General features: G+C 36.8%; 1 protein-coding gene and 1 long non-coding RNA gene across 2 annotated transcripts in view; one reads left to right on the plus strand and one right to left on the minus strand.

Annotated features, from left to right (window-relative positions):
* CLCA4 (chloride channel accessory 4) overlaps positions 1 to 12,491 on the plus strand; it is a 34,808-nt gene extending 22,317 nt beyond the window's left edge. The window contains exons 8-14 of the mRNA XM_033225478.1: positions 2,811 to 2,988; positions 4,342 to 4,448; positions 6,260 to 6,475; positions 7,062 to 7,329; positions 9,634 to 9,804; positions 11,093 to 11,326; positions 11,683 to 12,491. Of these exons, the coding sequence (XP_033081369.1) occupies positions 2,811 to 2,988; positions 4,342 to 4,448; positions 6,260 to 6,475; positions 7,062 to 7,329; positions 9,634 to 9,804; positions 11,093 to 11,326; positions 11,683 to 12,098 (1,590 nt within the window). The 3' untranslated portion in view covers positions 12,099 to 12,491. The remainder of the gene's footprint in view (positions 1 to 2,810; positions 2,989 to 4,341; positions 4,449 to 6,259; positions 6,476 to 7,061; positions 7,330 to 9,633; positions 9,805 to 11,092; positions 11,327 to 11,682) is intronic.
* LOC117092199 lies at positions 2,915 to 7,128 on the minus strand. The gene is made up of 2 exons (XR_004440666.1): positions 7,039 to 7,128; positions 2,915 to 3,142 (listed from the first exon to the last, which is right to left on the minus strand). It is a non-coding gene; the product is annotated as an uncharacterized LOC117092199 (long non-coding RNA).
* Positions 12,492 to 13,930: the final 1,439 nt, after the last annotated feature.

Raw genomic sequence — 13,930 nt, forward strand, 5'->3', positions numbered from 1 at the left:
TTTATCTTTCCTGCCTTATTTGCTCCATTCTCCCCTCTCAATACTCTATCCTCCAACCAACTTACTATACACATTGTTCTCCAAGTCCCCTGTGTACTAACAGCCTCAAAATCTTTGCACCATGCAAGTTCCTCTACTTAAAATGCTTCCTGTTCTCCCATCTCTGCATGTTAAAATTCTACAAATCCTTCAAAATCCTTTCTCCTTCATGTAACTTCCCTTTTACTCCCAACCCAACTGAATGTGTCTCTTCCATGAATTGCATGACAGTTTAGTTTAGGTTTGTAACATGAAGTCCTACATTCAAATCACAATTGTCACTTATCAGCTTTGTGACCCTAAACATGATTCTTATCCTCTCTAGCCCTCAATTACCTCATCAGTAAAATAGGATACATAGGGTTGCTCATGTTTTAATTTATTCAAAATATGAACATGCTTTAATTTATTCACCAAGCAAAGCTTTTTCACTCTTGTGGTATGTAGATATAAGTGGGGAACAGATAATAGATAGATAAAAACAAGAATTGCAGATTATGTAGATAGTGTTGTGAAATATCTAGTAAATGAAACAATGAAACAGGGCAATGGGACAGAGTAACAGGGAAAGGAGAATTACTTTGGGTGGAGAGGCCAATGAGCCTTCTCTAAAAAGTAACATTTAAGCTCTGATTTGAAGGATGAGAAGAAGCCAGTGGTTCAGATAGAAAAGAAAGTGCAAAAGTTCCTTAGAAAAAGGTGAGAAAAAACTAGATTATTCTAAGAAATTATAGAAGCTAGTGGCACTGGAGTTTGGCAAATGAGGGGGTATGAAATGTGGTTGGAGAGGTAGACATGACAGGTCTTAGAAAACTTCAAAAAATATGAGGCTTGTATTTTGTTTTAAGCACAACAAAAAGCTCTTGAAGGGTTTAAAGTATCAGAATTTGATAATCAATTTATGTTCCAGGAAGACGATTACAATTGCCCTGAATAAAATAAATTGTAGGCAGTAAAAGTGGTAATAGGAAGACATTTTGGGAGCCTGGAGTTGGATCAAATTATACAATGTATAAAACATGGTTAATACATAGCAAATGTTCAGTAAACTGTAACAGTACATTGTTATTTCTCTTGAACTATAGAATATTCTGTGGTAAATACATATTAGTTTTGTCTTTGTGGTTCATCTCTAGAGCTCCTCAGTCTCTGACACAGAGCTCCATAAACATTGTTAAATTGAACCCAATTATTTATTAATATATGAATGTAGGAATGTAGTTCCTACTGAATCCCCAGCACAGTGACTGGCACATTGTAAATACTTGGCAAATAACCTCATGCAGGAAAAGGAGAGGTGAAAGAGAGAACTCTGTTTCATCTTTGGATCTTCATTTTATACTTAAATGCATGGGAGAAGTGTGATAGAGATGCTACAAATGCCATAAATGTATAAAAACATTTTCCTATCTTTCCGTTTGGTTTCAATGCATGTCAGAGAATATTTCCTATATATTGCAATATGTGTAATAGTCACTCTTTGCTTCAAAACATGCAAAATTGAAATAAGGGTGGTCAATTTGTTCCCTGATACCAACTTTCAAGGGACCTCTACCTTAAACCCTCTTCTGCAAATCTGCACACACACCTCCACTCCATGCCAAAGAAAGCCACTGATAATCTGTTATTTTTCACCTCTTGGCCTGGACTCAAGGTCTCAAAATGGTGCTCCAAGATGCTACCGGCCGGGCGCGGTGGCTCAAGCCTGTAATCCCAGCACTTTGGGAGGCCGAGACGGGCGGATCACGAGGACAGGAGATCGAGACCATCCTGGCTAACACGGTGAAACCCCGTCTCTACTAAAAACTACAAAAAAAAAAAAAAAAAAAAAACTAGCCGGGCGAGGTGGCGGCGCCTGTAGTCCCAGCTACCCGGGAGGCTGAGGCAGGAGAATGGCGTGAACCCGGGAGGCGGAGCTTGCAGTGAGCTGAGATCCGGCCACAGCACTCCAGCCTGGGTGACAGAGCGAGACTCCGTCTCAAAAAAAAAAAAAAAAAAAGATGCTACCACCAATTAAAACTGTCAAAGAAAATGAAATATAGTTTTCATCCTGGGCTAAGTTCTCTTTATCCTCTTTTACTGGCATCTAGTTTCAAAACTTTGAGTTTCAAACTGTTTGGCGTTTAGGAAAAGGATTCAAGCTACAAATTGAACTTAATAAATATAATTTTAATATATTCTTTGAGCGTCACCAATATGCTTAGTTCTGTGCCAGTTATTATCAGAAGTAAATGAAAGTTGCATAACAAGCCCACATGCTTAGAACTTTCTGTGTTTTTTCTTTATAAGCATACTGAGGGTTTACTAATTTGTAATCACTGACTTTTTAAAATGTTGAAGTGGATTCTTAATGCATCTAGCTTTAAGTGCAAGAGACTTCATAAACTGAAGGCTTGTCTGTCAGAAGGTAGTCCAGTCAAAGAAACCAGAACACTATTTAATGTCATATACTGTGATTATACCTTTGGTATCTGGTTGACCTGAGTTTCCCAGGTTGAGATATTTTCATTTAGTCTAGATGATTTTCCAAAGCCTGGTCCCACCAAATTCATTTAAATAAATACTCACTGCAGCTGGGAGTTTAAAAAAATTTTCATGTTTAACATCCCCCAAGAATTGTTGATTGAAAATTCTTTATTTTAAAATAGAGGCTATCTCTTCTATTTTGCATAACTTGTGTTTATTCTCTCTGAAATTTTTTTCTGATTTCCCATTTGTCTCTTTGATCTAGGTATGCCTGTTGGTCACTGTGCTCTGAATTATGTTTGCAGGTCATTGGAGAGCTATGCTCCCACCTCGATGGATCTGAAGTAGTGCTGCTGACTGATGGGGAGGACCACACTGCAAGTTCTTGTATTGATGAAGTGAAACAAAGTGGGGCCATTGTTCATTTTATTGCTTTCGGAACAGCTGCTGAAGAAGCAGTAATAGAGATGAGCAAGATAACAGGTAAAACATGTTCCATTTATTCCAGGCCTTCAATAGCAATGCATACATGTAAAGGCTGACAGTTCAACAACTTCTCTTGAGTTTCTGCCCTGAAGGTACTGAAGCTGGGGACCAGACCCAATCTCTGTTCTCGTGGCACTTGGAGTCCAGTTGGCTGGAGAGACAAATAAAACTGTTAATGAAATAACAATCAGATAACATTCCTTCATAACAGGAGGAATATAGAAAAATAAAGTTCTGTGTGAGCAGAGGAAGCCATTAGCTTTACTACAGTTGTATAGAGCCAGGGAAAGGAAGCATGAGAAACTAGCTGAATTCTGAGCTGGGCTTTGAACAAGGTGTTGAATTTCTCTGGGAAGAAAAAGGGGCTAAGAAAAGATGATCAAGTCGTGAGCAAAAAGCATCATGTTGGGGTGACAGTGCAAGGCACATGGAGGGAATGGTGAAAACTCCGTAAGACCAGAGCATAAGCTGTGGGGTGGGTGTATGTGATTAACAGAAACTCAGGCTGAAAAGATCTAAATAACAAAGTTTTTATATAAGCATTAACTATGGTAGCTGTTATTTCAGACACAGACGTGATGAAAATGGATTACGTGTTTCCAATACCTTCTTAAACTTAGTAGAGAATATATAATTTATGATATGAGTATAAATTCTGTTGAATTGGCTTCTAATGGTACTAAATATATGCTTGCTTTTTAATGCTTAATTATGCAAAATCATATCATTTCAAAGTCCTTTCATGGCCATTGTAAAATTTATTTCTGTGCCAAGTAGCTCCTTAAAAGTAGTACTTTTTTGGATTTATCGCTCTTGCTTTCCATTTTTCTATCTGCTCATTGCCAGTTATTGTGAGGATACCTAAATATAGCAGCTCTTTCATCTTTCTAATTTTCTGATTTTGGTCTACGCTGGCTGAAATATCTGAAAGTCAACTTTGTTAGAACTAAAATAAAGGATTAACAATCTTTTAACAAAAGATTTCACAAACCTACACTGGCTGAAATATCTGAAAGTCAATTTTGTTAGAAATAAAAGATTCTCTAAAACGGCTGTGTAAAGTTTGTGAGCTTTAATACATGGAATTGTAACATCTTTCATATTCTATAATTATCATGCAGTTTAGCTAGCTAAGATTTTGATAATGAGGTATTATGGTAGCTTTCATTCCCTAGTTATGGCATTTTAAAATGAGCATTTCAGAATTAATCTGTACAACTATATGCTTTTGGTCTATTTTAATAGCACATACTGAAACTATGATTTTGTTTTAACTGTTACCTTAATAATCACTAAAATATACATATTTATTCTCTAGAAAGCAGTCTAATTAATGCATTTACATTTTAGGAGGACGTCATTTTTATGCTTCAGGTAAAGCCCAGAACAATGGCCTCATTGATGCTTTTGGGGCCCTTACATCAGGAAATACTGAACTCTCCCAGAAGTCCCTTCAGGTCAGAGTTCTCATTCCTTGGGTTTTCATGTTTACCTTTGCCATAACAAAGAAAAAAAATTTGGTGGTTATAAGTTTTGAGTTCCATATTTTTCTCAAAGTAATTTTTAATTAAAATCTAAACTTTAATCTTAAATAGAAATTACCCTTTAGCTATAGCCAAATTAATTGGTGAAATAAAAGTAAAATAAATGGGGAAGTAGCAGACATACTGTTTCTTTTCCTATTGCCACAGCTCTGGTTAAGAAATGACATTACAATGTAATAATGTCAAATATTTCACCAAAAATGGACCTTTTCCAAAATAAAGCACCCATTTTTCAATGAATGCATTTTAAAAGCTCATGCTTGAAGCTGTCTCCATACTGAACTTCTATGAAGTAGATTTAGACACATGAACTCAAGAACGTGGTTGCGAAATGGAACGAGTGTATCTTGGAAATAAATTAAGCAGGAGAAAGAAGGCGTGAATAATCATTGTCTAGCTACAAACATAGGGCTTCTGTCACCTCTTCAACCACTTTTTTCAGTGGCTTTTTTATTCACCTGTCTTCTGAACTTAACACTTTTGCTCATCTGGGTCTTAATAGCACCACCATTTTCTGTTACTTAGATTCAAAAACTGTGAGTAAACTTTGATTCTTCTTTCTTCACGTCCCATGTGAACATAGCCAGTTTCTCTCAAAATACATTTTACAAAAATGTTTGTCTTCATTCCTACATGTCTATGTCATGTCACTTTATATCAAGATTTCTGTCTTGTATTTTCCAGCTCATCAACTCACTGCCTATATTAAAACTTGCCATGATCCCTAAACAAACCTATTTTCCTCTACTTCTCAACAATGAAAGGAACGGAAGTTACAGGATGTGAGCTTAGAGTATGTGCAGATTGGTTTGCACATCTGGTCTACAGATATATCCTGCAAACAAGTTAAAAATTGGTGTGAGATATAGCCTACTACTGTGTAGAGAATAAGCTAAAGGATAATAAAGGTCATTTCTGAGGTTGCCATCGTCGTTGACTGAGAAAATGATGATTATAGTGACTGAAATTGACAAGGAGAGAAAACTGATTCTGAAGATACTATTTTGTGTTCTGTTTATTTTAAATGGATGGTAGGAACACCAAGAAACCCGCTATACAACATAGCAACTGTAGTTAACAACAATGTATTGTATATTTGAAAAACACTAAGTGGATTTTATGCATTCTCACCACAAAAAAAAAAAAAAGAGTATGTGAGGTAATGCATATGTTAATCCACTTGATTTAGCCATTCCACAATATATGCATATTTCTTTGTCACTTTAAAAAATAAGTAACTAAACAAAAATGGTTAGCTCTCCTGGACTAAGAGCTATCAACAAAAAGTTGGAAAGCTTTCTTTAAAGCTCCTCTCAAAAAAAGGTTCTATCTTCAATTTCCTCTCTTCTCAGGATTCCAACCTTTATGTATCAGTTTGTACTCTGTTGAATATGTTTACTGTCCAGTGCTACTCCCTCTATCTGTGTGAAAAAATTATTTCAAAATTCCATATCAGGATAATATCCATGAATGCTTGCCAAGACAACCGGGAAAAAAACAGTAAGGTCATATTCATGACTGTAAAACCCATGCTTCTGCTCTAAGTCTCTTACTTCCTCACTTTTTAATTGATAACTGTCATATCATCACCAGCTTGCAGAGAGATCACAAGTCTAAGGTGGTTTGCCATTTATAAGCTTGTTCTCAGGCCAGAAATTTAAAACCATCTTTAAAAAGAATAAAATTACTGTCTTTTCAATTAATTTTGAAATCTATTTAAACAGCTTGAAAGTAAGGGATTAACACTGAACAGTAATCCCTGGATGAACGACACTGTCATAATTGACAGTACAGTGGGAAAGGACACATTCTTTCTCATCACATGGAACAGTCTGCCTCCCAGTATTTCTCTCTGGGATCCCAATGGAACAATCATGGAAAATTTCACAGTGGATGCAACTTCCAAAATGGCCTATCTCAGTATTCCAGGAACTGCAAAGGTAAGCAATCAGCTTTTAGACTTCCTGTCAACATTTTTAAAAAACTGAACATAAATTGTTTAATGTCATAAATGTGAGTACCAAAGGTTGTATCAACTTTAAAATTAAGATAAAATAGTATGTACTTTCTATGCCTGTGTCCTTAAAATTATGATGGTAGGAAAAAGTAAAAAAGAACTTATGTATCAAGAAGAAGGAAGAAAAGGTAGTCAAGACAGTCTGAGAAGAATTTTAAGAAGGAAATGCAGGAAGAGTCTATGCAAATTGGTGGGTAGAGAGCTACAGGGTCCTTCCTTTTTCACCCTACCAGGATTGATGAATCTGTGGAATCTAAGGTCAAAACCAAGGCAAACCTTCTAAAACTTATTTTTTTCCAATTGAGATGTAGCAAAGTGTACACATCATGAATGATACCACTTGGCATGCTCTGTCTGAACTGTCTCAGCCCTTTCCCGTTTATCCTCAACATCCTTAAAAACCTCTTTATTCTTACTCCCCATTATATAATTTATTTAGAATTACATAATGGAAATATAGAAAGTAGCTTGACTTTGGATACTTACTATATTTTGGTTGAAATTTTTAGGTGGGCACTTGGGCCTACAGTCTTCAAGCCAAAGCAAACCCAGAAACATTAACTATCACAGTAACTTCTCGAGCAGCAAATTCTTCTGTGCCTCCAATCACATTGAATGCTAAAATGAATAAGGACATAAACAGTTTCCCCAGCCCAATGATTGTTTACGCAGAAATTCTACAAGGGTTTGTACCTGTTCTTGGAGCCAATGTGACTGCTGTCATTGAATCACAGAGTGGACATACAGAAGTTTTGGAGCTTTTGGATAATGGTGCAGGTAATTCACAGGTTTTTATGAATAAGCCAATATTTTCCTAATTGAGCATGTTGTGAGTCCCTGTGGCATTGTGGGGCAGTAAGACAGACAACAGAATTGATGCAGATTAAGGAGGAATAGCAGGACCAGCAGGAAATTTTATCTAGGTAAAACCTACAGAGTGCCTAGCAAATGTCTTGCATGTGGTAAATAATCAATGTTTTGGGGCTGAGCACAGTGGCTCAGGTATGTAATCCTAGCACTTTGGGCGGCCAAGGTGGGCAGATCACTTGCGGTCAGAAGTTCAAGACCAGTCTGGCAAACATGGTGAAACCTCTTTTCTACTAAAAGTATAAAAAATTAGCCAGGTGTGGTGGCACACACTTGTAAACCCAGCTACTTGGGAGGCTGAGGCTAGAGGATCACTTGAACCTGTGAGGTGGAGGTTGCAGTGAACCAAGATCATAACACCGCATTCCAGCCTGGGCAACAGAGAGAGACTCTGTCTCAATAACAACAAAAATACCTGATAAATAAATAAAAATAAAAACGTTTTTGCTTGTTGAATTTTTTTGTTTGTTTTCTGTTTTTTTGAGATGAGGTCTCACTCTGTCGCATAGGCTGGATGAAGTTCAGTAGCACCATTTCAGCTCACTGAAGCCTCTGCCTCCTAGGCTCCAGCAATCCTCCCATCTCAGCATCCCAAGTAGCTGGGATACAGGTGTGTGCCACCATGCTCAGCTAATCTTTACATTTTTTTTGTAAAGAAAAGGTCTACAAAAGAGAAAAAGTCTCACTATCTTGCCTCAGCTGGTCTCAAACTCCTAGGCTTAAGGTATCCTCCCACCCCAGCCTCCCAAAGTGCTGGGATTACAGAAGCGAGCCACCATGCCTGGCCATACATGTAATTTTTTGTCATCATTATTGTTTATCAGCCAGGCAACCAATGTCTGTCACCAATTAGAAAGGTCTCATTCAGGAGGCTGAGGACAGCATCAAGAAAGTCTGGCTAGAGAGGATGAAGCACAAGCAAACTAGATGCGATTAAGTGATAGAACTTGGGTCTCTGGCAGGAAAATAAAGCAGGAGTAATCCTCAACAGCTGGAACACAGTATAAATATAGTCCTAAGAACTGGGACCCAGGGGCAGCTAGCATTGCCACAAGAGAGGAAGATTCATCACTGGGGCATCAGATACCAGGTCTGGCTGGTAGGAATCAAGATGCAGTGTTGGCCATTCTCTATCTCCATGGTCTGCACAGATGAGTGATACCTAAAGACCCTTTCCCTAGATTCTAGATTGTTCTAGGAACAGAAGCTTCTGTTAAGAGGTTAATGAGCAAGGAAATAACTATATTGATAGGCACTCAAATTAACAAAATTTTCCATCAGTATATTTTGCAATGTAACTTATTCAATCATTTTATAATCATATCTTCAACTACAGTTGCCCCTGAGAAAAACTAAGAAGGTGAAATTGTTCTTTTGTGTACCTCAATGTCTTCTTCAGATATATCAGTATTTCCACAACTATTCCTTGCCTCATTTTCCCCTTTCTGCAAATCTATACTACATTAAAACTTATATGCATCATGTTTCCCTTCTCAACATTTTGCTACATGACCATTTAGGTAATTGGGGAAATTTGCTAATTTGGAGTGCCTTTACTTGAAATGGTATTGGTGATTAACAATGACATAGAGCAGACATTCTTTAGTCTGCAAATGTCTTTAGTTTGCAGACAAACTTTAGTGTGCAAAGGAGTTATCTCGAGGGCTTGTAAGAACACAGAATGCTGGGACCTTTCTCTAGGAAATCTGGGAAATGTATATCTCTAAAAATCATCAAATTTAGTAATTTTATTTGACTGTTGTGAGAATTAAATTCTACACAAAGATAGGATTTTTCCTTAGTAGAGACCCTTTTGATTTAAAAAGAGAGATGACATAATTAATGTGTTTAGAGTTAGAGAAAGCAAGCTGAAAGCAAAAAGTGGTAGAGAAATTGTAAGAGTACTATGTGTAATACTCTGTATATGAATTAATAAGGATGGGAAGGTGAAGTATTTAGGCATTTATTATGCATACATAAATATTAATGTGTGTGTATGTATGTTATATAGACCTAATAGATATCAAAATAGCTCAAAAGTATCAATTCTACAATATATTGTTTCGGCAGAATATAATGGAAATATTCTCCAAAGGGTCAATCTCAAAATATTAAGCCTAATCTAGAGGATATCCTTGTAGAGGCCAATTACTTGTCTTTGAAAATGCATACGTTTCTCTTTACAATACTTTATTCCTTCATTTCTATAACAAGGCGCTGATTCTTTCAAGAATGATGGGGTCTACTCCAGGTATTTTACAGCATATACAGAAAATGGCAGCTACAGCTTAAAAGTATGGGCTCATGGAGGAGCAAACACTGCCAGGCTAAGCTTACAGCCTCCACTGAATAGAGCTGCGTATATACCAGGCTGGGTAGTGAACGGTGAGTAACTCATGATATTTATAATCCAGTGATAGTTTGAATAATATTGGTGATTTTATATAACTGAGGCTTCAAACAGGTTGATCACAACTCAAAATATAGCTTTTCCGTTTTATGGAATAAAGTTCTCAGTCATACTAGGATTTGCCTCTAAATTAATCTAAGCTTTGGTACAATGTCTGGCACCTAGTAAGCACTCAAGCACTCGAAAAAGGTCAGTTATTATTGTTTTTTAAACTTTCAATTTAGGTTTGGAGGTACATGTGCAGGTTTGTTATATAGGTAAACTCGTGTCATGGGGGTTTGTTGTACAGATTATTTTGTCACCCAGGTACTAAACCTAGTATCTCATAGTTATTTTTTCTCTCCTCTCCCTCCTCCCAACCTCCACCCTCAAGTAGGACTCAGTGTCTATTGTTACCCTCTTTGTGTCCATGAATTCTCATCATTTAGCTCCCACTTATAAGTGAGAACACGCAGTATTTTGGTTTTCTGTTCCTGCATTAGTTTGCTGAGGATAATGGCCTCCAGCTCCATCCATGTTCCTGCAAAAGACATGATCTCACTCAAAAATGTCAGTTATTATTGTGTTAGTTTGGAACATCTTATGTATATCAGCAATAATATGCCCAACTTTCAGCTCAAGATGAAGGAAACAGGTCAATTTATGAACCTAAGCACAAGCCAGTGCAGAATTTATCCTTCAGATTACATATGCTGTAAAAGTAAACATTCATTTGGAATTTTAATAAGTCAAAAAGAAAAAAAAAATGTGTGTAGTAAAGTGATGTAAGAATTAAGAATGCATTCTTTGCTAGCTTCTTTTATCTGGTCCCTTGTGACTTTTAGGGGCTTTCTACTAGCAATTGGAATACAACAGAAGAATATTCCTTAGCACTTGCAGCATGGAGGGAGGGACCTAGCACAAGTGGGTGGAGGAGAACTGGTAATGATTTCCCCAGATATATTCCCAGAGTGCTGATAATTCAAGAGGTGAAGCAATTCCTTTTTTAAAAAGGCACATATTGAATTATATAATATTTCTCTCATCCAGTGTAGGCTTAATTCTAAAGCAATGTGTTATCTGACTCTGTCCTACAATATCCTACCAAAGATGAGAATTCTCTCACCAACTGGATGCTTATGATTGTCACAAAACTTAGTAAAAATGTGACTGTATATATATTTATTAAAAGGAAAAGACAAGTAGGGTGAAGAAGGTGATTCCCTGAATTATAAAAAATACCAGCAGTTTTGCCCATTATAAACCAGGAAATGTTTAATGCAGGGGAAATTGAAGCAAACCCGCCAAGACCTGAAATTGATGAGGATACTCAGACCACCTTGGAGGATTTCAGCCGAACAGCGTCTGGAGGTGCATTTGTGGTGTCACAAGTCCCAAAATATTTCTCGGATGACCTACATCCACCAAGTCAAATCACAGACCTTGATGCCACACTTCAGGAGGATGAGATTATTCTTACATGGACAGCACCAGGAGATAACTTTGATGTTGGGAAAGGTAAGGACGAAGTGTCACGTGATTTTGGCTTAAATGAAAGGTGCTAATTGCAAAAACAAGGGTGTGAGGGTGGGTAAGGGGAGAATGGTTTTATATTGACAGCCTAGCAAAGTATTAATTTTATAATCTGATATTTTTTAATCAATCAAATGACACATTTTAACGTGGTCCTACTTTTCATACAAAGAAGGTAGCAGTTTGCAGAGCTTAAGATCAGAATTCAGCTTTTATTAAAAAATGAGTAAGGTTTTTGATCTGAGTATCTGCTTTGTATAACTAGATATTTTTGAGAATTAAAAAAAGGAATGAATATGCTATGCTCCAGTCTCTAAACTACATGTAACTTTTTTTCTCAGCTCAACATTATATCATAAAAATAAGTGGAAGTCTTCTTGATCTAAGAGACAGTTTTGATGATGCTCTTCAAGTAAATACTACTGATCTGTCACCAAAGGAGGCCAACTCCAAGGAAATCTTTGCATTTAAACCAGGGAATATCTCAGAAGAAAATGCAACTCACATATTTATTGCCATTAAAAGCATAGATAAAAGCAATTTGACATCAAAAGTATCCAACATTGCACAAGTAGCTTTGTTTACCCCTCAAGCAAATCCTGATGACACTTATCCTACTCCTACTCCTACCCCTACCCCTACTCCTACTCCTACTACTGATAAAGGTCATAATTCTGGAGTTAATATTTCTACCCTGGTATTGTCTGTGATTGGGTCTATTGTAATTGTTAACATTATTTTAAGTACCACCATTTGAACCTTAACGAAGAAAAAAATCTTCAAGTAGACCTAGAAGAGAGTTTTAGAAAACAATGTAAGTAAAGGATATTTCTGGATCTTAAAATTCATCCCATGTGTGATCATAAACTCATAAAAATAATTTTAAGATGTCTGAAAAGGATACTTTGATTAAATAAAAACACTCTTAGAGATGTAAAAAACTGTCAAGATTAAAATTTAATAGTTTTATTTTTTGTTATTTTATTTGTAAGACATAGTGATGAACAGAGATCCTTTTTCATGTTGCTATCTGGTTGTTTATTATTTGATACATTTTTCTGAAATGATATTTCAAATTTCATCAAGAAATTAAAATTATCTATTTGAGTAGTCAAAATACAAGTAAAGGAGAGCAAATAAACAACATTTGAAAAAAATGAATTTGGTGTTGGTACTATTAAGTATAAATTGATGATGTCGTATTCCTCCAAAGCCTCCAACTATACCCTATAATTGCCAAGGTTATGTTTACTTTCTCACATTGGATCTGAGCTGGGTGAATGATGTGCCTTAATTAACATAATATAGCAAAAATGATAGACGTTTCCATTTTAGTGTTCTTGGGAACCCTGACCTACCATGTTAAAATACAGCTATGCTAATGGAGAGACCACTGGAGAGGTTCCAAGAATACATGGAGAATAAAAAGAGGACTAATTAACTCTCCCTGTTTCCCAGCCTCTAGATGATTCCATTTACAGTCACCAGACTCTAAGCCTAACCAGCGAAAGAACCTCGCATTTAAGCCCAGACAACCAATAGAATCATGGAAAAAAGAAAATGATTGATGTTTTAAGCCACTAAGTTTTGGGATGGTTTGGTCCACAGTGCTAGATTACCTAGATAACCAGTAACTGTATTGGTTAGTGTTCCATCAGGGAAACAGACCACCATGAGTATTACAGAGTAGAGAATTTATTTATTATAAGAATTAGGATGAGGAAGTAAAGTACTAAAGAAAGGAAATGAGAGATCAGAAAAAAATCTAACAAGCCTATCTGAAGTGCTGAAGTTTGTGTTGGGTGTTTCATGTTGGTATCCAGGCATGTCCAGGAATTGGAATGGGATCGTGAAGGGGGCTACTGTGGAAGTCTGTGGAAGACTGTTACCTGTGCATAAAAAACCTCTGTGGGTTTGTTGCCAAGAGTCTTGTGGTGGACCTAGGATCACTGTCAAGTCAGCAATGTCAGCATTCAGAAAGAAGAGTCAGAAATAGAGTCGAGAGGAGCAAGGATGCCGGCCCATCTGCACCTGTTTCCCACCACCTCTTATCACTTCTCCTGCAGGCAGTTATGGCTGCTGTTTTACTTCTGCCTTCTACATTTCATGCAAATTATTTTTGACCAACTTTAACCCAGAATCATATGGTTTCTGAGAGATGTAGTTCCAATTTATCCAACTTGCCTCAGCAAAGCCACTATTATATTAAGTGAAATAAGCCAGACACAAAAAGACAAATACCATATGTTCTCATTTGTATGTGAAATCTAAAAACATTGTACACATAGAAGCAAAGAGTAGAATGGTGGTTACCAGAGGCTGGGGTGGGAGGAAAAAATAAGTTTAAGAGATCTACTGTACATCATGGTGATTATAGTTAGTAACAATATACTCCATAATTGAAACTCACAACAAGAATAGATTTTAACTGATCTAACCAAAAAAAAATTGTATGAGCTAATGCATTAATTTTTTTTTTTTTTTTTTTTTTTTGAGACGGAGCCTCGCTCTGTCGCCCAGGCTGGAGTGCAGTGGCCGGATCTCAGCTCACTGCAAGCTCCGCCTCCCGGGTTTATGCCATTCTCTCGC

Source organism: Trachypithecus francoisi, unplaced genomic scaffold (assembly GCF_009764315.1).
Source record: "Trachypithecus francoisi isolate TF-2019V2 unplaced genomic scaffold, Tfra_2.0 Lachesis_group12, whole genome shotgun sequence".
Classification (NCBI taxonomy): domain Eukaryota; kingdom Metazoa; phylum Chordata; class Mammalia; order Primates; family Cercopithecidae; genus Trachypithecus; species Trachypithecus francoisi.